At 38.4% G+C, this 24,167-nt stretch overlaps 1 protein-coding gene across 1 annotated transcript in view; it reads right to left on the reverse strand.

Annotated features, from left to right (window-relative positions):
• The window catches only part of CATSPERE (catsper channel auxiliary subunit epsilon), a 128,634-nt gene that overhangs the window by 40,581 nt on the left and 63,886 nt on the right, over positions 1 to 24,167 (reverse strand). The window contains exons 5-6 of the mRNA XM_019798515.2: positions 15,395 to 15,869; positions 10,476 to 10,918 (exon numbers count right to left, since the gene is read on the reverse strand). Coding sequence (XP_019654074.2) covers positions 10,476 to 10,918; positions 15,395 to 15,869 — 918 coding nt within the window. The remainder of the gene's footprint in view (positions 1 to 10,475; positions 10,919 to 15,394; positions 15,870 to 24,167) is intronic.

Here is a 24,167-nt window from a genome sequence, read left to right on the forward strand (position 1 = left end):
GCTGGTGATGGATAGTAAGGAGGGCACGTATTGCACGGTGCACTGGGTGTTATACGCAACTAATGAATCATCGAACTTTACATCAGAAACCAGGGATGTACTGTAAGGTGACTAACATAATATAATAAAAAATTATTATATAAAAAAAAAAGAAAGCCAATGGAGCTTGCCTCCACAAGACCCAGAAGGCTATTTCGAACTGAGAAACAGTTCTTCAAGGGCTCTCATGGGCAGACTCATCCGGCCCAGGGACCAATGCAAAGCAGTTGACTGAGAAGTGCTCAAGCTTTCTGTGAGAGAGGCTTATAGGCTTATCAGGCATCGAATTAAACACATCTAGGGAGGAACCTACCAGAATGCTCCAAAGGGGGAGGCCAGTGGCGCCATATTTGTTCCCCCCCCACTCTGGCCTCTTGTATCTCCCAGAAGGAGCTTGTACACTCGTCCAGCACCCTGATTTTTGTGACCGCTGCCCAGGGGACACCTCTAGATCACCTGGCTCTGGTGCAGTGGGGCTTGTGCTCGTGAGTCCTACAATGGATGTAATGGATGTAGGGGGAAGTCTCAGCTGGCTATAACTCCAAGGCACAGAGGAGGCAACAGACTCAAATACCCACTCTTTCTATGAAAGATACCTAGTAGCTTATCTTCATAGCTGTGGCCTGAGGGGCAGGCTCCTAATTAAAGGACTATCTAAGAGCCAATTGTAATTCTCTCCAGAGAACTCAGAGGGGAAGCCCTATCTTTGCAGTCTTCATCTGCTTTTTTCTAGGTCACTGGTATTTCCCTAAAAGCAGCTTGTGTGCACATCTGGTTCCCTAATTTTTGTGGCTGCTGCCTAAGGGATGCCCCTGGATTGCCTGGTGTTGGGGATCAGAGGGGCTTATGTTTGGGCCCACAGAACTGTTACAAATGGAGAAACAGTTCTTAACTGATTACCCACCCCTCCCAGGGTGCAGTGCAGTGATGGTAGACTGAAACGCATCCCAAGTCTTTCTGTGAAAGAGGTCTACTAGCTTACTTTTATGGTGGCCTGCGGGGTAGGCTTCTAATTCGACACACATTTAGGGGCTGACTACAATCCTCTGTAGAGATCAGAGAAGCCAGGAGGTACACCATCATTGTGCTTTCCCTCTGCCCTGCCTCAGGTTGTTAGTATCTCTGAGTAAGGAGATTATATACATGTTTGGTTCCCTAGCTTTTGTGTCTACCACCCAAAGAACATGTTCCTTGATGGCATGGCTCTGGTGGATGGCAGGGCTTGTATTCACAGGTTCAACAGGATTGTAGTAAGCAAACNATATAAAAAAAAAAGAAAGCCAATGGAGCTTGCCTCCACAAGACCCAGAAGGCTATTTCGAACTGAGAAACAGTTCTTCAAGGGCTCTCATGGGCAGACTCATCCGGCCCAGGGACCAATGCAAAGCAGTTGACTGAGAAGTGCTCAAGCTTTCTGTGAGAGAGGCTTATAGGCTTATCAGGCATCGAATTAAACACATCTAGGGAGGAACCTACCAGAATGCTCCAAAGGGGGAGGCCAGTGGCGCCATATTTGTTCCCCCCCCACTCTGGCCTCTTGTATCTCCCAGAAGGAGCTTCTACACTCGTCCAGCACCCTGATTTTTGTGACCGCTGCCCAGGGGACACCTCTAGATCACCCGGCTCTGGTGCAGTGGGGCTTGTGCTCGTGAGTCCTACAATGGATGTAATGGATGTAGGGGGAAGTCTCAGCTGGCTATAACTCCAAGGCACAGAGGAGGCAACAGACTCAAATACCCACTCTTTCTATGAAAGATACCTAGTAGCTTATCTTCATAGCTGTGGCCTGAGGGGCAGGCTCCTAATTAAAGGACTATCTAAGAGCCAATTGTAATTCTCTCCAGAGAACTCAGAGGGGAAGCCCTATCTTTGCAGTCTTCATCTGCTTTTTTCTAGGTCACTGGTATTTCCCTAAAAGCAGCTTGTGTGCACATCTGGTTCCCTAATTTTTGTGGCTGCTGCCTAAGGGATGCCCCTGGATTGCCTGGTGTTGGGGATCAGAGGGGCTTATGTTTGGGCCCACAGAACTGTTACAAATGGAGAAACAGTTCTTAACTGATTACCCACCCCTCCCAGGGTGCAGTGCAGTGATGGTAGACTGAAACGCATCCCAAGTCTTTCTGTGAAAGAGGTCTACTAGCTTACTTTTATGGTGGCCTGCGGGGTAGGCTTCTAATTCGACACACATTTAGGGGCTGACTACAATCCTCTGTAGAGATCAGAGAAGCCAGGAGGTACACCATCATTGTGCTTTCCCTCTGCCCTGCCTCAGGTTGTTAGTATCTCTGAGTAAGGAGATTATATACATGTTTGGTTCCCTAGCTTTTGTGTCTACCACCCAAAGAACATGTTCCTTGATGGCATGGCTCTGGTGGATGGCAGGGCTTGTATTCACAGGTTCAACAGGATTGTAGTAAGCAAACAGCAACTCTAACCCGGCTATTAACCCAGGGCTCAGCATTGAGGGAGTAGACAAAAATGTCCATCTCCCAGTCTCCCCAGAAGGAGGTATGTTTGTATACTTTAAAAGCTGGTGAGTCAGGGTCTGGCTTCCAATCAGCCCGCATCTTGGTGCTAATTGAGATACTCCCCTTTGAGATGCTGACAGGTCTTGGCACACCATCAAATACTGGGAGCCATTAAGAATAAAGTAGGCTGATTGGACAATCACAAAGATTTGAGAGGGCAGGGTTGAATGATAAGGTTCATCTCCTACATGAGATGATTGGGAGAGATGACCATTTTATCTACTGCATAGAAACCAGCTGATTTTTGAAAAGATAAACAAAATTGATAAGCCTGTAGCTAGACGTCCAATTAAAAAAAGGAACTCAAACAAATGAAATCAGTCATAAAAGTGATGTTACAACTGATACTATCGAAAAATGAAGTATCATAAGATAAAATTAAATGCCCACAGATTGGCCAGCCTAGAATAAATGGATAAATTTCAAGAAACATATAACCTACCATGTGTGAACTGTCGACGAGATAGAAAATCTGAACAGACTGAATACTAATAAGGAGATTGAACCTCCTATCAAAAACCTCCCAACAAACAAAAGTGCAGGACCAGATGGACTCACTGGTGAGTTCTACCAAACGCTTAGAAAATAATTAATACCAACCCTCAAACTCTTCCAAAAAACTAAAAAAGGAACACTTCCAAACTCATTTTACAATGCCAGCATTAGCCTGATACTAAAACCAGACAAGGATGCCACAAAGAAAATAAAATTAAAGGCCATGATCCCTGAATGAACATAGATGCAAAAATTCTCAACAAAATTTAGGAAACTGAATTCAACAATGCATCAAGAGAAGAAAACACCACATTCAAGTAGGATTTATTCCAAGGATGCAAGGATCGACATTTGCAAATCACTCAATGTGATACATCACATCAACAAAATGAAGGATAAAAATCATATGATCATCTCAGTAGATGTAGAAAAAGCATTTGACAAAATGCAACATCCATTTATAATAAAAACTCTCAACAAAGTGGGTATAGGGGGAACATACTTCAACATAGTAAAGGCGATGTATGGCAAGCCCACAGCTAATATCCATACTCAAGAAAGAAAAGCTGAAAGCTTTTCCTCTTAGATCAGGAACAAGACAAGGATGCCCACTCTCACTACTTTTGTTCAACATAATACTAGAAATCCCACCCAGAGAAATTAGGCAAGAAGAAATAAAAGGGAAAAGAAATAAAATTGGAAAATAAGAAGGTAAAACTGTCTCTATTTGCAGATGACATGATCTATAGATACAAGACCAAAAAACAAAACAAAACAAAACAAAAAACAACAACAAACCCACCCCTAAATATTCTACCAAAAACCTGTTAGAACCAATAAATGAATTAAGTAAAGTTACAGGATACAAAATCAATATACAATAATCTGTTGTGTTTCTTTGTACTAATGATAAACTGAGATAAAAAGAGAAATTAAGAAAGCAACCTTACTTACAATTGCATCAAAAAGAATAAAATATCTAGGAACAAATTTCACCAAGAAGTGAAAGACCTGTATATTAAAAACTTAAGACATTAATGAAAGCAATTGAGGAAGACACAAATAAACAGAAAGATATTCCATACTCATGGATTAGAAAAATTAATGCTGGCAAAATGTCCACACTACCCAAATCCATATATAGACTTAATGTGAACTGTATCAAAATGCCAATGGCATTTTTCATGGCAATCGAATAAAGAATTCTAAAATTTATATGGAACCACAAGAGAACCAGAATAGCCAAAACAATCCAAGAAGGACAAAGTTGGAGGCATCACCCTATCTGATTTCAAACCATATTACAAAGCGTTGTAAGCAAAACAGTTTGGTATTGGCATAACAACAAACACATAACTGCACAGAATGGAGTTCAGAGTTAAGCCCATGCATATACAGTCAGTTAATTTATGACAAAGGAGTAAAAAATATACAATGGGAAGGATAATCTTCTTCAATAAATGGTGTTGGGAAAACTGAACAACCACATGGAAAATAATGAAATTGGTCCCCTGCCTCACACCATACACTAAAATCTACTCAAAATGAGATTGAAGACTTGACCGGAAGATCTGAAACCATAAAACTACTAGAAGAAAACAGGCAGTAAGCTCCCTGACATCAGTCTTGGCAATAATTTTTTGGATTTGACACCAAAAGCAAAGGCAACAAAAGCAAAAACAAACAAGTGGGACCACATCAAACCAAAAGAAGCTTTTGCATAGCAAAAGAAACAATCAACAAAACAAAAAGGTAATCTACCAAACGGGAGGAAGTAGTTCCAAATCACATACCCGGTAAAGGGTTAATATCCATAATGTATAAGGAACTTGAATAATTCAACAGTGAGAAAACAATCTGATTAAAAAATGGGCAAGGGGGGGGCGCCTGGGTGGCTCAGTTGTTAAGCGTCTGCCTTCCGCCCGGGGCGTGATCCCAGGGTCCTGGGATTGAGGCCTACATCGGACTCCCTGCTCCGCTAGGAGCCTGCTTCTTCCTCTCCCACTCCCCCTGCTTGTGTTCCCTCTCTCACTGGCTGTCTCTCTCTCTCTGTCAAATAAATAAATAAAATCCTAAAAAAAAAAAAGGGCAAACATTCTGAATATACATTTATTCCAAAGAAGACATATATAGAGATGGCCAACAGGTACATGAAAAGCTGCTCGATATCACTAATTATCAGGAAAATGCACATCAAGAGCACAATGAGATATCACCTCACACCTGTTAGAATGGCCATCACCAAAAACATAAGAGATAACAAATGTTGGTGAGGATGTGGAGAAAGGGAATCCTTGTGCACTCTCAGTGGGAATGTAAATTGGTTCAGCCACTATAGAAAACAGTATGGAGGACCCTCAAAAAACTAAAGACAGAACTAGCATATGATCCAGTAATTCCACTTCTGGGAATATACCCAAAGGTAATAAAAACATTAACTCGGAAAGATATCTACACCCGCATGTCCACTGCAGCATTATTTACAGTAGCCCTGACATGAAAGCATACACAAGATGGAATAGTATTCAGTCATAAAGAACAAGGAAATCTTGCTCTCTCTCTCTCTCTCAAAATAAATAAATAAATCTTAAAAAAAAAAAGAACAAGGAAATCTTGCCTATTTGCAACAACATAGGTGAATCTTGAAGGCATTATGCTAAGTGATGAGCCAGACACAGAAAGATAAATCCTGTATGATCTCACTTACATGTGGAATCTAAACACTGCCCCCACCAACTGAACCCCCCCCAACTCAAAGATACGGAGACCAATTTGATCGTTGCCAGAGGTGGGAGTGGTGGGTGTGCAAAACGGATGAAGGTGGTCAAAAGGTACAAACTCACACTTATAAAACAAATAAGTCATGGTAATGTAATGTACAGCATGGTGACTACAATTAATTATACTGTATCACATATTTAAAAGTTGCTAAGAGAATAGACACTAAAAGTTCTCATCACAAGAAAAAAAATTTGTGAGTATGTGTAGTGATGGTTGTTAAGAGTAGGCTTATTGTCATGATCATTTCACAACATATGCAAATATCAAATCATTATGTTGCATGCCTGAAACTGATATGTTATATGTTAATTATAAAAAATATACCTCAATTAAAAAAAAGACTACTTCAGTTAAGATGTTCAAATCATTTTTAAAATTTCAAAAATAACTTTTCATGTAAGTATCATTATGAAACCAGCTAGTAGCACCAAAAACTTCAAAATTAAAGGTATCCACTTTTGTATATAGGTGTTATATTTGTTTTTTTTTTTTTTTCAAAATCGAGTTATTAGCTATGATACTTGGTAAACCTAACTAGCTAGTACATGCAATGATTAGTCTGTGAAGTTGTAGTGACCCAGTCTGCACAAAATAAGCAAGGTTATCATATTACTACTGTAATTCATCAAATCTAAGATGCCACAGGATGTAAGACTCATCCTGATTTCACAGATGTTAAAAAAATGTGCTCTAGGATTGATGAAATGTGGTGGTGGTAGTAGGGACAGCAGTAGGAGCGGCAACGGGGGTGATTCTAGTTGTAGTCGTAACACATAAACCTCGTGTTTGCTATGTACCAGAGGCACGGCTAAGTTCTTTATATAAACTCATTTAATCCTAATAACCTTACCAAGTAAATATTATGACAACAATTATTATATTATATAATGTATAGTTAATATATAAAACAATATATTAACATGTGAACATAATTATATATTAATTAGATATTAGATTACATATAATATATTGTTCTTATTATCATTACTTAGATGAAAGTACTAAGGCATAGAAAGATTAAAAAACTTGCCAATCCCCTTGAATTAGTGTTTTTGTGTTTTTGGTTAAATACCCAGTAGCGCAATTACTGGATCATAGGGTATTTTCATTTTTAAATTTTGAGGAAATTCCATAGTGTTTTCCACAGTGGCTGCACCAGTTTGCATTCCTACCAGTAGTGCAAGAGGGTTCCCTTTCTCTACATCCTCGCCAACACCTGTTGTTGCTTGTGTTTTTGATTTTGGCCATTCTGACAGGTGTGATACATGTACCCCTATGTTCATAGCAGCATTACTTACAATATGGTATATATATATTTGGTATTTATATATATATGGTATATATATTGTTTACCTTATGGTGTATATATATAGGAATATTTTTCAGCTGTAAAAAAGAACGAAATCTTATCATTTGCAATGACATTTTTGGAACTAGAGAGTATAATACTAAACAAAATGAGTCAGAGAAAGACAAATATACATGATTTCACTCATATGTGGAATATAAGAAATAAAACAAATGAGCAAAGGGAAAAAAAAGAGAAAAAACAGGCTCTTAACTCTAGAGAATACACTGATAGTTATCAGAGAGGAGGAGGTGGAGGGATGGGGAGACAGGTGTTGGGGATTAAAGAGTGCACCTGTTGTGATGAGCATGGGTGATGGATGGAAGTGTTGAATCACTCTATTGTACACCTGAAACTAGTATAATACTATATGTAACTATACTGTAATTAAAATAACTTAATAAAAAATTGGATGTAAAAGCAACCTTAATAAAGTAAGACTTTTATGGAATCAAATTTTTAAAAACTTGCTTAATATTATCAGCTGATAAATGACAGGGACAGTATTCTATCACAACATGCAAATTTTAATGTTTCATTGTCCTCAGTCATTTGTATATTTTGATTGGTAACTATTATTTTGAAGTTCTGAATTGCAAATGGGCAAATGTACATTATACAGCCCATTCTTGGAAAGAGAATTTGTGAGAGCTTATGCAGATATTGTGGCTAGATAATCAAAGAAAACTTTCCTGGGCTGAAGGAGAGAGTAAATCTTTTCTACTCCTGTTCTAAAAGGAAGGGGGTGCCTCAATTTCAGAAAAGTGCGTTAAATATACTTCTTGTTTCTTGAAACATGATCAATCCAGTCTTATTTTATTATGTTTTACTTTTACCCTGTATCTTCTTCCCCCGGTCCTCTTTCCCCCTATGTGGAGGCCCCCATAATATATATCAAACAAGCATGATGTCATCATACTTGATGTTGTCATATTGTCTGATATCTGTCCTTGGGTATCTTTGTATCTGTGTAAAATGAATAATGCTTTTCTTTTTGTTGCTTGTGATTTACGTGTAGGTGTTTGCAATTTTTCTAAGTGTTTCTATATGATGGATCTCAGTTTCTTACTCGACACTATTTTCCACTCAACACTGTTTTAACGTCTATCCACATGTCTTATGCAAATCTAAATCAGCTTTCTGTGTTTCTAAACCTGTTTATACCAGATTGTGTTATTATCGTAGCTGTGGAATTAAACATTGTGGACTGATGAAATTGAGTGTAAGAGGAAAGTAGAGTTACTGTTTCCCTGAGATCAAAATGGATTGCTCTGGAAAGTTTTAATAAAGCAAGTCCCTGAAGAAATTGCTGAATTAGGTATGAACAAGATAACAGTAAGAAGTTGGAAAAAATGAATAATCTAGAATTTTGATGGCTTTGCCAGTGTCATTAATTTTTCCCCCTCCTCCATTTTAAAAAAGATTTTGTTTATTTATTTGAGAGAGAAAGAGAGCATGAGCGGGGGTGGAGGGAGAGGCAGAAGGAGAGGGAGAAGCAGACTCCCCACTCAGCAGGGAGCCCGACATAGGGCTTGATACCAGGGGCCCAAGATCAGAGGCTTACCTGGCTGAGCCAACCAGGCGCCCCCACCCCCTTAAAGAAACAGAAGTGGGAACTCAGAGGTTAGCATTATGAATAAGGTTATACAAGAAAGGAGAGAATATGCTCCCATAAGTTCACTTATTTCAAAGAAAAGTCTGTGGTCCTATATTAAAAGGTTGACTAATGAATGTACATTCATTTATTTATGTTAAAGTGTAATGTTTCATTCATATCAGTTTCATTTTTTATGATTCTCTGCTTTAATGGACTTTGGAATTAACTGAACATTTCATTCCATTGCATCTGTTAAGATTACAGATTTTATGTATTTATTTGTCAGGGAGAGAGAGAGAAAGAGCACACGCAGGCGGAGCAGCAGGCAGAGGGAGAAGCAGGCTCCCCATGGAACAAGGAGCCCGGCGTGCGACTCAAGCCCAGGACCCTGGGATTGTGACCTGAGCTGAAGGTAGATGCTTAACTGACTGAGCCACCCAGGCTTCCCGTAGCATCTGCTAAGATGCCCACTACTGTATATGCTAAAGAAAGCTGAGCCCAGAAAGAGAAGGTGGGAAATAGAATATACAGTGTTTGGGAAGAAACTGTAGGAACATGTAAAACGCTTATGCTATAAAGCTCACTGGAAAGTAGTATACAAAGTAATATCTACACTACATTTGTACCTAATTGTGCCGGATCATCTGCAGCGTTAGCTGCTGTAGTTCCTCTCATTCCCGCAGGCACCGCCCTTTACAGTGTAAGCTCGCTGTTCTTCCGTCAAGAAGTGGATTCTATTTCTCCATCCGGTTAACCTAGGCGGGCCTTGTGAATTGCTTTGACAAATGGAGTGTGGCCAAACGTAGGCCGCAAGAGGCCTTCTGGAACCTGCGCGCACTGTCTTGGAATACTGCCCTGAGACTCTCTTGGGAAAAAGCCAGCTCTGGCCTGGACGATAGCGGCCACATGGGTCAGAGACAAGTGCTCAGCTGAGGCCCCTTATTCACAGAAGCCAGTGCGCGCACCAACCATTTGATGTGTGACTGAGGCCATCTTAGATCACGTTGTTCCGGACAAGCTACCAGATGACCACCTCATGAATGGACCCAGGCAGATGAAAGCAGCACTATCACCCAGCTACTCACAACCCAAATTGTTGACAAATAGAATTGGGTGCTGTTTGAAGCCTCAGGTTTTGGGGTGGTGTTATGGTACAACATAGAGCAGAGAGAAGTCTACATAAAGCCATGCATTAAAAAAAAAAAAAGGAAGCAAATAACACAATTAACTATCAAAGAGTTCTGCAGGAAGGTGCTTTTAGGTGGCAAAGATATTTGCCTCGGATATTAAAAGTGAAAATTGTGGCTTAGGAGCTAATGGCTTATCATATTACTATTTATTAAAAACTTGCGTATTTCTCAACATTTTCCAAGCTAAACCTAGAAGGAAAATCTGTTTTTTAAAAATGTTTATATATATATGTGTATATATATATCATTTATAAGAGATGAAGACAGTTTCAACTTCTTTTCAAATTAAACATTGTTCCGCAATCAGCTAACCGAAATTACTGCAACATGAGTCAAGATATCATAAAACTAAGGATAAATGTTTGCTACCAGAAAACTTGATTGAATGTTACCGATGATGCTAGATAATCTATTTTTCATGATAGGATAAAAAATGTAAATATTTTAATTTTACATTTATTACAATCAAATGAATAAATTTTAAAATATTAACTTACCACGGTTTTAGTGCAGTATCCTAGGGCAATTTCATAGTGAACCTGATCTTTCTCTTGTAATATATTTGGGCCGTATGATTCCACAACAATATACAGACCAACATTTTCTGGATAGACTATTTGAGCCCAAATGGACAGGTTCTGTCCCTTGTCCAAAAAGTAAAAAACATGAAAAATATTATTATGAAATGCCATGTAGGGGCATTTTTCTTTTGTGTTGAAATTTGCACTTTGAGATTCCAGTTTTAAAGGATATTCTCGTGGCTGGACTGTGCCATTTTCAAAAACATATATGAAATATATCTGAGCAGATGAACTCAATAAAAAGAATGACTTCATTTTGCTATTTGTCCATAAATGTAGTTTTATTGCATCTCTAATATTGATCTTGAAATAAAACATGATGTTATTTTCCATTTTTACCACGATGTTTCCAAAATAATCTGGAAAAGAAGGAGAAAAGTTTGTGTTATTCTAAGTAACCATAAATCCATGCACTTTTAACCAAAATAATTTCTTTCATAGCAATGAGGGATTTATCTGTGTTGAGAAAATAAGAGTGTGCAGGCACAAACCTGCAATTTTACATGATGCTGGAGAGCTTCTCTCCCACTTCAGAGTAGAGTGATTATTTTCCTGGATCTATTTCTTCTTGTACTTATGATATCAGCTTCATAGATGACATCACTTATATAAAAAAGCTGGAATTAGTGCACTAAACAATAACGAGCATAGGCATGACAGGAGTAGTATTATTAGGAAGCATTGTGCTATGGATGGAATTGTGTCCCGCCCCCGCCCCCCAATGGATAGGTGGAACCCCAGCTTGCATTGTGACTGTATTTGGTGATAATGTCTTTCAGGAGGTAATGAAGGTTAAACGAGGTCATAAAGGTGGGGCCCTAGTCCAATATGACTGGTATTCTCGTAAGAGGAGGAAGACATAAGATCTCTCTCTCCATACAGGCAGGGGAAAGGCCATGGGAGGACATAGTAAGAAGGTGGCCAAGTCTCCAAGCCAGGAAGAGGGTCCTCCCCAGAAACCAAACTTGATATTACCTTGATCTTGGACTTCTAGGCTGCGGAACTGCGAGAACATAAATTTCTATTGTTTAAGCCATGTCGCCCATGATATTTTGTTATGGTGGCTGTAGCTGACTAATACATTCGGGATAAAGGAATGGATGTGTGTGTGTGTGTGTGTGCGTGTGTGCGCGTGCGTGCTGGCACCTCTTCAGACTCGCTCTATAAATAATAACCAACTTCCTTCCCTGAACAGAGTATTATGCCTAAGTCACAGACGTTCACAGACAGTCTCTTAAATTCTTTGGTTCTGTAGCTGTATCTGTAAAATGAACAGTTGGACTAGTTGATTTCATAGGTTTCTTTCCAGACACGACATTCGCTGTGTATAGCTTCTAGGAGGTATACTGTACCTAATTTAAACAAAAACAACCCTTTAAGGGGACTGACTAAAAGGAGGAAGGTCAATTCATAGAGTGAAGAAGGTTCAGATTGTATTGTGATTATGCATCTTACATTTGAAATTTGAAATAAATAAGTGGCATTTTCACAAATTTCTATAAATTATATTCTAGTACAACTCCTCAATCAGAAATGTCAATTGTTTTTAGGATCAGAATACTTTAATAACACATCACTGTCCACATACATGTCCTTATAACCTTAAGCTCTCATATAGTGATAATGTTGTCAGTAGGAATTCAACAATATGGTAACGCTGGTGAAATTGTTAAATTGATCCGTAAGGTTCATATTCAGCTCGGAGTATTTTCCAGAGTGTTTTAGTATAACTGCAAGGGTGGGATGCTCTTACTGCTGAGGCAACAAGCACAGGGCATCAAACGCCCGCACTGACGTGTCAGTAACTTGGCAAGTTCTGTGGCTCTGCATGGGTGGAACTCTGGTGCTAAGGTACTTTGGGCAACATGGTGACGAGGTAATTTTTCTCATATAACTTACTTTATAAATCTAATTTTGTTTTGTTTTGTCGCCTTCCAGGCTTACCAAATTCTTGGCCTGCTGTACTTTCCGTGTGAGTTTCTAGAAACTTCACCAGGTGGAAGGAGAGAAAAATGCAGGTGGATGACCTAAAAAAATCTCTCTGGATGTTCACTGGGAAAAGAAGTAGTTGCAGGATACACACAGTACTATGATGCATAAAATTTATAACTTTGCAAAACAATATATATTGCTGTTGGATTTTATATAATGTCCAGGTGACACGGTGACGCCGTCCTGTCCTCTTCGGCCAGCCTTGTCTGTTGCCACTCTTGGGCTCACATGCTACCTAGTCATACACAACAAGTTCCACAAGCTTGCCCTGTTCTCTCCCACCTCCGGGTTTTCGGTACTTCAGCCCCCATCCTGACCGTTGATTTGATTTTCCTAATATGTACCCTCTTCCTGTTCTTGCTCTGTTTAGAAGGCAGTTCCTCTGTGCGGACTTTCCTAATCTCATAACTCTGGATTAGATGTCCCTTCTCTGTGATTTCCAGCACTCTCTCTTCCACCTGTCACACTGCTTATGAAAACATTATTATTTTTTTAAAGACCTATATTTATTTTAGAGAGAGAGAGCATGAGGAGGAGAGGGGCAGAGAGGGGGAGATAAGCTGCCTCCCGCTGAATGGGGAGCTGGATGCGGGGCTGGATTTCCGGACTCGGAGATCACAACCTGAGCAGAAATCAAGAGTTGGAGGCTTAACCCACTGAGCCACGGAGGCGCCCCGCTCATTAAAACATTACTAAACGAACTTTGGGTTAAATGTGAAGTTAAGATGAAAATTGGGAATGATTTTAAAATAATGAGATTAAAAACACTATATATAAAGTTTCGTGGATGTAGCTAAAGCCCTAGTGAGAAAAATTTATAGCCTTATGTTTCTTTGTAGTTTTAAATGCTTAGGAAACATGACTGAAAGTAAATGAACTAATCAGAAACAGGCAACAGACAACAAAGTTACAAGAAGAAAGCACAAGTGAAGAACCAAGAATGACAGAAGCAGAAATTAAGGAATTAAATATAAAGTAGATTTGATAAACAAGCCAAGAGTTCCTTTCAAAGGAAAAGAAAACAAAACCAAAAAACCATAAAAATAAGAAACAGTGTCTTGCAAGCCAAAGTAATAAGGGGTGGGGTTCAGACAACGTTATAAATAAGAAAGGGAATCATATTGCAGATGATAAGCAGTCTAAAAATTAAAATGGGAAGGGGTGCCTGGGTGGCTCAGCCGTTAAGCGTCTGCCTTTGGCTCAGGTCATGATCCCAGGGTCCTGGGATCAAGCCCCGTGTTGGGCTCCCTGCTCCACTGGGAGCCTGCTTCTTCCTCTCCCACTCCCCCTGCTTGTGTTCCCTCTCTCGCTGGCTGTCTCTCTGTCAAATAAATAAATAAAATCTTTGGGGGGAAAAAATCAGGCCCTGCTGAATGTCAGCTCATGGAGGATGGCTGAAAATTGGCCACTGGGTTAGCAAAGTGGAGGTCATTAAGACCTTTGACATGAGCACTCTCCATGGAATATTTGATTAGAATGGCTTCAAGAGAAAGGGAGGAAAGACAAAAAAAGTGAAATTAGGTAATGTTTTTTAGAGTTTTGTTGTAAAGGGGAGCATAAATCAACTGGTTGGGAGTTGCTGGGTGATAGGTATCAAGAAAGACATTACAAGGGGAGCCTGGGTGGCTCAGTCAGATGTGTCTGACTCTTGATTTCAGCTCAGGTCATAATCCTAGGGTTGTGGGATTGAGCCCCGAGTTGGGCTCTGGGGAGTCTGCTTGTTCCTCTCCCTCTGCTCCTCCCCCTGCTCATGCTCGCTCTCTAATTAATAATAAATAAAATCTTTAAAAAAAAAAGACATTTAGAATTACAATGACATTTCCTTTAAATTCCATGGTTAGGGCTATCTCCTAATCAGACTTTATGAGGATCGAACTTCCTATTTCTTTGCATTGCCTATAATGTTTAGTATACTATCTCGGGAATAATAAGATTCAGAATAACTACTATTAGCTGAAGGTTTACCACATGTCCAGTTTTATTCCAAGCATTTTACTTACAATCCCTATCCAATCGACACAGCCACCTTATATTCTAGATTAGGAAATGAGACTTGCAAAGGTTCAATGACTTGCTCGTGGATGCGAATACAGGTCCATTCAACTGTACAACACCTGCTATAGGCTGAGTCGTGTCCCCTTGGAAAGATGCTGACATTCTAATTCCCAATACTGCTTCAGAATGCGACCTTATTTGGAAATAGGATCATTACAGAGGTAATTAGTTAAGATGAGGTCCTACCGTAGTAGGGTGGGCCCTGTGTCCTTGCAACAAAATGGCATGTGAGGACACAGGGAGAATGCTGTGTCGTGATGAAGGCAGAGCTTGGAATGATGTAGCTGCAAGCCAAGGAACGGCAAGGTTTGCCAGCAAGCAACCAGAGGCTAGGAAGAAGTAATGAAAGAGCCCCCCTTCAGGTTTCAGAGGGAACATGGCATTGCTGACACCCTGAATGGGGACTTGTAGTCTCCAAAACTGAGACAATAAATTTCTGTTGTTTTAAGTCATCCAGTTTGTGGTAGCCCTAGGGAGCCCTAGGAAATGACGACAACACCATATCACCTCTTATGCTGAAAATGCAAATGCAGGTTACTTAGTTAGCATCTGCTGAATGATCAAAATGAATCTATGGGAAAAACCCAAAACTTGAGTTCACCATTTCCTATGTGAGATCATAGTTAACCTTAGTAGAACTTAAAAGATACCCATTTTTAGGTGGCAAAAAGTACACCTTTACCTACCAAAAGCATCATATATGATTGCATTTATAATTGCTACATCTTCATAAGGAAGATGTCTACTATAAAATCTAGAATAATTTTTACATAATGAGAATGCCTCACCCATGAAGATATCATGAATAATGCTGTTATGTGATAATCTTGATAGATTTCCAAATTCTGTAGGTGTTTGTACAACTCCAGTCTCGGTGAAATTGTGATAACAATAGTAGATTCTATGTTTGTCCTGCAGTATAAAATCTGGCAGCGCTCCATATATAAAATGTGGAGTTAAAAAACTGTCAACAGAGACATCTAATGCAAAGTCTTGGTACATCCATTGTTTTGTATCTTCGTTGTATATTACCAAGTAAATCGTTTTATTGACGTTACACGTATTGCAGTAATTTAAGAATAAGGCAAGTTCCAAAGGGTGTCCTGGATACTCGACATTGTGTATAGTCAGCGTAGAAGCTGATGATATATTTAGAAGATTTTTCAGTTTTTCAGTAGTTATTATTTTGACAAATTTAAGAAAAATATATCCAAGATAAACTTCATTTTTTGTCCATATTGCCATGCTACTCCTTCTTTTACTCTATAACAAAATTGAAAATAATTAGAAGAGCTTTGGTTTTAGGGATAGTCTTAACAATTCTGGTATTCTAATTTGCTATATTTAAAATGTAGTAACTACTAAGGTTTAACTTTTAGTGAATTTCTGAATAATACTCTAGGCATTGAGATATATTATATAGAAATATATGTATTCATAAATATAAATTATTTCAGTAATTTTATTCTTTGATATATTTTTTCTATCTGTAGAAATAATTCATCTTAATTCCCTTTTAAATTGCCCCTCAGAGAATATCAGCCTTCTCTTTTCTTATGTATTTTTCCAGTCTAGCCACAAGTGCCCCTTCCATGTTCACTACCGTCAAGATATAAAGACACTTCAAACATTAAGTTATTTTTGCAATTATGGCTTCCTTGGATATGAGATAAAGAGAAGACATAACTGAAAACCTTAGACAAGTCAATACCACCCTTTTATGAACACAGACTGTTAGAGAGGAAGGCCACTGAGAGACTGTTATGTTTGAAGTTCAGTGGGCTTAATTTCATTTAGAGCGCCAAGGTCTCCCTTCTTCCCTGTCTCTCCTTCCCAACTGTTTCTACTTCTTAGAGATTTTTACTTAACATGTAACTTCTATGTTCATGATGACCGAAAGGAGTCTCTTGGGCACATCTTCTCTGTTTATGTAATGTACAAATATTTAGTATTGGATATACTCAAACAGGATGTAGACAGATCTCAAACTGGTAACCAAAGAAACAGACTAATGGGTTAAGAGTCATTTCAGTAAAAAGCCATTTTATCAAATGAAGATTCAATTTAAAGTCTAGAGCTTATGTTGCTCTAAATGAGTGTGAGACGATCCTCAAAGAGGAAATGTATTAGAAACAAAATGATGAGCCCTTCATAGAAAAGACCCATAATTATTCTTATTTTTGGCAGAGGGATGGGAATCCATCATAAATATGACAGATGGGAATTCCAAGGAATGAGTTTTTACCCACCCACAAACTTTCCCATAGATCTTCACTAAAGTGCTTGCAGGAAGTAAGCCAAAGATTTTGGGACAAGGCAGGGGAACTGATAGATTCCCCTTGAGGCATTCAGGCCTCAAATATAAAGTAGTAATCCTCTGAAGACAGGAGGGGGCAGGCAGTAAGGCAGTCAAGTTGAGAGAAATCCATCTGCATTCTGGGTTCTCAGCTACCACAGGCTGGGAGCAGGTAAGAGAGCTGAGGGAAACTCTCCCTCTGACACATGGTTGGCCTTCACAGAGTGTAAAGCAGTCTCCCTGCCATGACTGGGGACAGGGAAGCAAGAGAGAGAGATAGAGATATCTCCCAAAGCATGAAAAGCCAGAGCAAGATGAGAGAGGAAAGAATCCCTTGGTGATGAAAAAGCTGTAGAGCAGAGACAGCTCTCCCCAGGTTTGGAAAGGTGGTGGTCAGTTGTAAAGTACGAAGAGATCTCTGGAACCTTGTCAGTGATAAGAGCCCAAGCATGGCTAAAGAGAAAACAACTCATAAAAATGTTGAAGGACCTAGAGGAAAAGATGGGCAACATGAGGGCAGAGATGGGAAATTTCAGCCGAGGTATGTAAATGATAAAAAAGAAATGAAAATGCTAGATATAAAAAATACGGTATCAGGAATAAAAAATTATTTGATGGATTCAAGAGTAAAGTGGGAAAAGCAGAGTAGATAACTTGAAGACAGTTTCATATACAAACTGAAATACGGAGAAAGAAGTAGGGTAAAAAAAAATGAATAGATTGTCTGAGATCTGAGGGACAATATCAAACAGTATCATCTATGTGTTTTTAAACTCCTAGAAGGAAAGGAAAAACAGAATGGTGCAGAAGAAATATATGAAGAGATAAAGTCCAAGAACACCACTAAACTAATGAATGACATTATCCCAGAAACCCAAGAAGCTCAGCCGAACCACAAACTGGATACATACAAAGGAAATCACACCTAATCACATAATAAAAGTGCTGAAAACCAAAGATAAAAGAGCAAATTCTAAAAGCAGCTACAGATAAAAAGACACATTGTTTATATGAGAACAATGACATGAATAATGGCTGACTTCTTATCCCAAATGGTAAGAGGCCATAAGATAATGGAACGATGTTTTTATAAATTACTTTAAAAACAACAAAACCCAGCTGTCATCCTATAATTCTGTATTCAGTGAAAAATGTCCTTCAAAAATGAAGGGAAAAAATAAAGACACTTTTATACAGACAAATGCTGAGAAAACTTGTTATAGAAGAAAATTCAAAGGCATTCTTCAGGCTGAATGGAAATGAGTTCAGGAAGAACTCTGGATATGCAAACAGAAATAAAGCATACCCAGGCCAGGAGGGGTGTGTGTGTGTGTGTGTGTGTGTGTGTGTGTGTGACTTATTTTGTTATCAGTTGATATTTATATACCTGTATATCTTTATGACAATTGACTTTTTAAAAAAGATTTATTTATTTGAGAGAGAGAGAAAGCATGAACAGGAGGGGTAGGGGCAGAGGGAGAGAATCTCAAGCTGACTCCACGTTGAGTGGGGGAGCCTGACTTGGGGCTTGATCTCATGACCCTAAGACTATAAGCCAAAACCAAGAGTCTAACATTTAACTGACTGTACCACCCAGGTGCCCCATATGACAACTGACTTTTTAAAGCAAGAATGTTAACAATGCATTTTGAGATTTATAACATATTTAGAAGTAAATTATGAGATAAGAGTACAAAAGGTAGGTGGGGTATAAATGAAATCATACAGGTATAAATTTCTTAACACTGTTATGAAGTATATATTTGAAATTAGACTCTGATAAATTAAAGATGATTATTGTGTAGCCAAGAGCAAACATTAAAAATAGTTTTGAATAAAAAAGAACACAATAGAAAACATAGATACTGAAAAATACATGATTCATTCAGAAGACAAGAAAAGAGAAACAAAAGAACAAGTGAGGTTGATTGAAAACAAATACCAAGATGGTAGACCTAACTCCAACCATAGCACTAGTTACGTTAAAGCTAAGTGGACTGAATACTATAACTTTAAGGCACATCGTCACACTGGAGAAGAAGCAAGACTGCAGTTTATAAGAAATATAAAGCCACAGACAGTTTGATAGTAAAAGGGTCAAAAACAACCATATAGCATATAAGCGTGAAACACAAGAAAGCTAGCGCATACCCTCTAAAAGAGTTCAGATAGTAAAAGACTGAACTCACCAAAAGTTGGTGAGATATGGAACTAAATGAAAAAAGCTGCTTTAAATATTTTATGTCTTAATTACTATGGCTTTATAAAAAAGTTTGCTATGTGATAGAAGAAATACTTTGCCACTCCACCCCCTTCCAAACCTCAGCTCTTTACTCTTTCTCATACATTTTAGAATCAGTGTATTGAGCTCCACAAAGTAACATTGCGATTTTGATTTGAATTGCATCAAATGTATAGATAAATCTGGGAAGAACTGAAAAGCTTATAATATTCTGTATTCGAATCCATGAACTTGATATAGCTATCTATTTATTCAGATCTTCATTAATATTTTTGATAATATTTTATTTTTATCTCAACCAAGATCTTATACACTTTTAGTGGTGTTTATTTTTAGATATCTGTCATTTTTTGTTCTATCTTGAATTTCCATACGACTTTTAGAATCAGCTTCTCAATTTCTATTTATATATGAGAACAATGACATGAATAATGGCTGCCCACTGGGGTGGTTATGATGTGGCTGAATTTCTCAAGCATAGACATCTGAACAGTATAGAGTCTTCTCACCCATGAACCAATCTCTCCATTTAAGTCTTTTATTTCACTTAGTAACATTTTTTAGTCTGTGTGTGTGTGTGTGGTGTATCTGTGGTGTCCATGGTATGTGTATGTGGTATGATTTTTTTAAAGTTTTAATTTAAATTCCAGTCAGTTAACATACAGTGTAATATTAGCTTCAGGTGCACACTTGCACACATCACCTGGTGCTCCTTAATCCCCATCACCTATTTTACCCATCCTCCCCCCCCGATCTGACCTCTGGTGACCATCAGTGTGTTCTCTGCAGTTAAGCGTTTGTTTCTTGGTTTGCCTCTCTCTTTTTTCCCCTTTGCTTTCTCCCAATGCCTGCTATTTTTGATTGGGGACAGAAATTGTGACTGTTACCTTGTTGAGTGCTGAATATTTTTTATAAATACTCTTGAGTTTTGTTCTGAGATTTAATTAAGTTACTGGGAAACAGTAACTTTGGGTCTTGTTTTTAAGATTTGTTAGATAGGACCAGAGAAGCATTTAGTCTGGTGATATTTATTCCTCAGTACTGAGGCAGGACTTTTAGAGCACTCTACCTAATCCCCCATGAATCACTATGAGCGTTTTCAGTTTGGGTGGTTAGAAGAGGTACTGGGGCGCCTGCGCGGCACAGCGGTTAAGCGTCTGCCTTCGGCTCAGGGTATAATCCCGGCGTTACGGGATCGAGCCCCACATCAGGCTCCTCCGCTAGGAGCCTGCTTCTTCCTTTCCCACTCCCCCTGCTTGTGTTCCCTCTCTCGCTGGCTGTCTCTCTGTCAGATAAATAAAATCTTAAAAAAAAAAAAAAGAAGAGGAGGTACTATTCCCATCGCTGTGTAATTGCCAATTCTACTCCCTAGTCCCTTCAGTCATCGCTTTTCTCAGATTGGACAGTTTCCCCACATACATACACCTATTAGTACTCTGCTGAAATATGTGAGGGGAACCCTTTGCACATCTCTGGAATTCTGTGTGCAACTCTTTCATCTCTGATATTCTGCTTTGCAAACTCCAACCACTTGTCCTCTCCTGTCAGCTCCACTTCCTGAACTCAGGGACTCTCTTAAACTCTGCCTGAGTCTCCCATGTCCTTGTTCCATAATCTGGGAACTTTCTCAGGATGTTAATCTGGGACAATTGCAGGACTCATCTTGATTTACAATGTCTTGAGAGGCATCGTTTCATACATTTTGTTCAGTTTTTTGTTTTTGTGTATTATGTAGGAAGGTAAATATATAGTCCCTGCCTTTTAACTTTATCTTGACCAGAAGTGGAAGTTTCTAATAGAATTTAATGCTATAAATTTCCCTCCAAGAACTGCTTTAGCAGCATTCCATAAAATTTGATACCTTATACTCTTATTTTCATTCAGTTAAAAGACTTTCTAAATTCCCTTGAAATGTCCTATTTAACACAAATCATTTAGAGGTATATTGTTTAATTTCCAAGAATTGGGGTATTTCCAGATACATTTCTGTTATTGACTTCTAGTTTAATTCCATTGTGGTTAGAGACCATTCTTTAGATGATTTAAATTCTTTCAAATTTGTTGAGGTTCATTTAGTGACTCCATATATGGTCTGTCTTGATAAATGTTCCATGAACACTTGCCAAGAATTTGTATTCCACTGTTGTTGGGTAAAATGTTCTATACATTTTAATCATATTCAGCCAGCTGCTCAGTTCTTCTATACCCTTGCCTATTTTCTGCTATTCTATTTTCAACTGTAATTATGGATTTGTTCCTCTTTTAATTCCATCAGTTTTGATTACAGTTTTAATATGTTGTATTTTGATTTTCAGTCAGTTAAATATTATTTCTAATTGCCTTGAAACTATTTTTACCCAATGGGTTATTTAGATATGTTTTTGTAAAATTTTAAACAGCTGAGGGTTTCTACATATCTTTTTTAAAAAACTGATTTCTAGGGGCACCTGTGGCACAGCGGTTAAGCGTCTGCCTTCGGCTCAGGGTGTGATCCCGGCGTTATGGGATCGAGCCCCACATCAGGCTCCTCCGCTAGGAGCCTGCTTCTTCCTCTCCCACTCCCCCTGCTTGTGTTCCCTCTCTCGCTGGCTGTCTCTATCTCTGTCGAATAAATAAATAAAATCTTTAAAAAAAAAAAAAAGAAAAAAGATTCTTTAAAAAACATAAAAAATAAAAAAATAAAAAACTGATTTCTAGTTTGTTAAGATCAGAGGACATACTTTGACTTCTATTTTTTAAAATATGTTAAAGTTTGTTTTATGTTCTGAAATATAGTCTATCTTGGTTAATATTCCATGTCTACTTGAAAAGACTGTGCTTTCTGCTGTTGATTGGTGGAGTATATTCTACAAATGTACTATTAGATCAAGTTTGTGACAGTATTACTCAGGGGTCAGCAAACTTTTCTGAAAAGGGCCATATAGTAAATATTTTAGGTTTTGAGCCACATAGTCTCTGTTGGAAATTTTCATCAGTGCTGTTTGTAGTGCAAAAGCAGGCAGAGATAATACATAAACAAATGAGCATGGCTGTGTTCCAATAAAACCATTTACAAAAAAAGGTGGCAGAGTGGATTTGACTGATGAGCAATAATTTTCTGACCCCTGCTTTTGTTCCTTTGTACATCCTTGGGATTTTGTGTTTATTTGTTTTATCTCTTCCTGAAGAAGGAGTGTGGAAATCTTCCAAAAACTCTGTAGGTTTATCTATTTCTTTTTTCCATTCAGTTAATTTTGGTTCTTGTATTTTGAAGATTTGTTGTTAGGTGTATCACATTTAGGATTGTTATGTCTTCTTGATGAATTGATTCTTATATCATTATATAATGTCCCTCTTTATCCCTGATTGTTTCCCCAGCTTATTTAATATTAATTAAGCCATTCTATCTTTATTTTTTTAAATATTTTATTTATTTGAGAGAGAGAGAGAGAGAGAGAGAGAGGGAGAGAGGGAACACGATGGGGGAGCAGAGGGAGAGGGAGAAGCAGACTCCCTGCTGAGCAGGGGGCCCAGTGCAGGACTTGATCCCAGGACTCTGGGATCATGACCTGAGCTGAAGGCAGGCACTTAACTGACTGAGCCACCCAGGAGCCCTATCTTTCTGTTAGTGTTTCCATAGCCTTTTCCAATATTTTACTTTTAATTCAACTGCATCATTTTATTTAAAATTAATTTCTCATAGAATGTATACACTTTGGTCTTTTTAAAAAAGTCCAATTTATCCATTCATCAGTCGATGGACACTTGGGCTGTTTCCATAATTTGGCTACCGTAGATAATGCTGCTGTAAACATTGGGGTACATGTATCCCTTTGAATTAGTGTTCTTGTATTCTTTGGGTAAATACCCAGTAGTGAAATTGTTGGATCATAGGGTAGTTCTATTTTTAACTTTTTGAGGAACCTCCATACTATTTTCCAGAGTGGCTGCACCAGTTTGCATTCCCCCCAACAGTGCAAGAGGGTTCCCTTTTCTCCACATCCTTGCCCAACACCTGTTGTTTCTTGTGTTATTTTAGCCATTCTGACAGGTGTGAGATGATATGTCAAGGCAGTTTTGATTCATATTTCCCTGATGATCAGTGATGTTGAACATCTTTTTAGGTGTCTGTTGGCCATCTGTATGTCTTCTTTGGAAAAATGTCTATTCATGTCTTCCGCCCATTTTTAAATTGGATTATTCATTTTTTTAGGTGTTGAGTCTTATGACTGATGAATGGATAAAGAATTTGTGGCATACAGACACACATACACAAACAGTGGAAATGGAACATTACTCAGCCATAAAAAAGAGTGAAATCTTGCCATTTGCAATGACATGGATGCAGCTAGAGAGTATTATGCTAAGTGAAATTAGTCAGAGAAAGACAAAAACCATATGATTTCACTCATATGTGGATTTCAAGAAACAAAACAAATGAGCAAAGGGAAAGAAAAGAGAGAGAGAGAGAGGCAAACCAAGAAATGGACTCTTAACTATAGAGAACAAACTGATGGTTATCAGAGGGGATGTGGGTGGAGAAATGGGTGAAATAGGTGATGGAGATTAAGAAATGCATTTGTGATGAGCACCAGGTGTTGTATGGAAGGGTTGAATCACTATACTGCACACCTGAAACTAATATCACACTGTATGTTAACTAACTGGAACTTAAGTAGGCTCCACACCCAGCATGGAGTGCAACCTGGGGCTGGAACTCAGGACCCTGAGATCAAGACCTGAGCCAAGATCAAGAGTTGGATGCCCAACCGACTGAGTCACCCAGGCGCCCCCACCTAACTGGAACATCAAAAACTTTAAAAAAATCCAATTTGACAATTGATGCCTTTTAATTAGTACTCTAGCCATTTAAATATAATGAAATTATTGATATGTTTCTATCTAGCTCTACCATTTTATTATTTAATTTGTATCTTCTGTTTTTGTTCCAGTGTTTCCCTTTTCTGCCTTCTTTTGGATTTTTTGAAAAAAATATTTTTAGTGTTCCATTTTAATTTATATATTGATCATATACTTTTTTTTT

Source organism: Ailuropoda melanoleuca, chromosome 8 (assembly GCF_002007445.2).
Source record: "Ailuropoda melanoleuca isolate Jingjing chromosome 8, ASM200744v2, whole genome shotgun sequence".
NCBI lineage: Eukaryota > Metazoa > Chordata > Mammalia > Carnivora > Ursidae > Ailuropoda > Ailuropoda melanoleuca.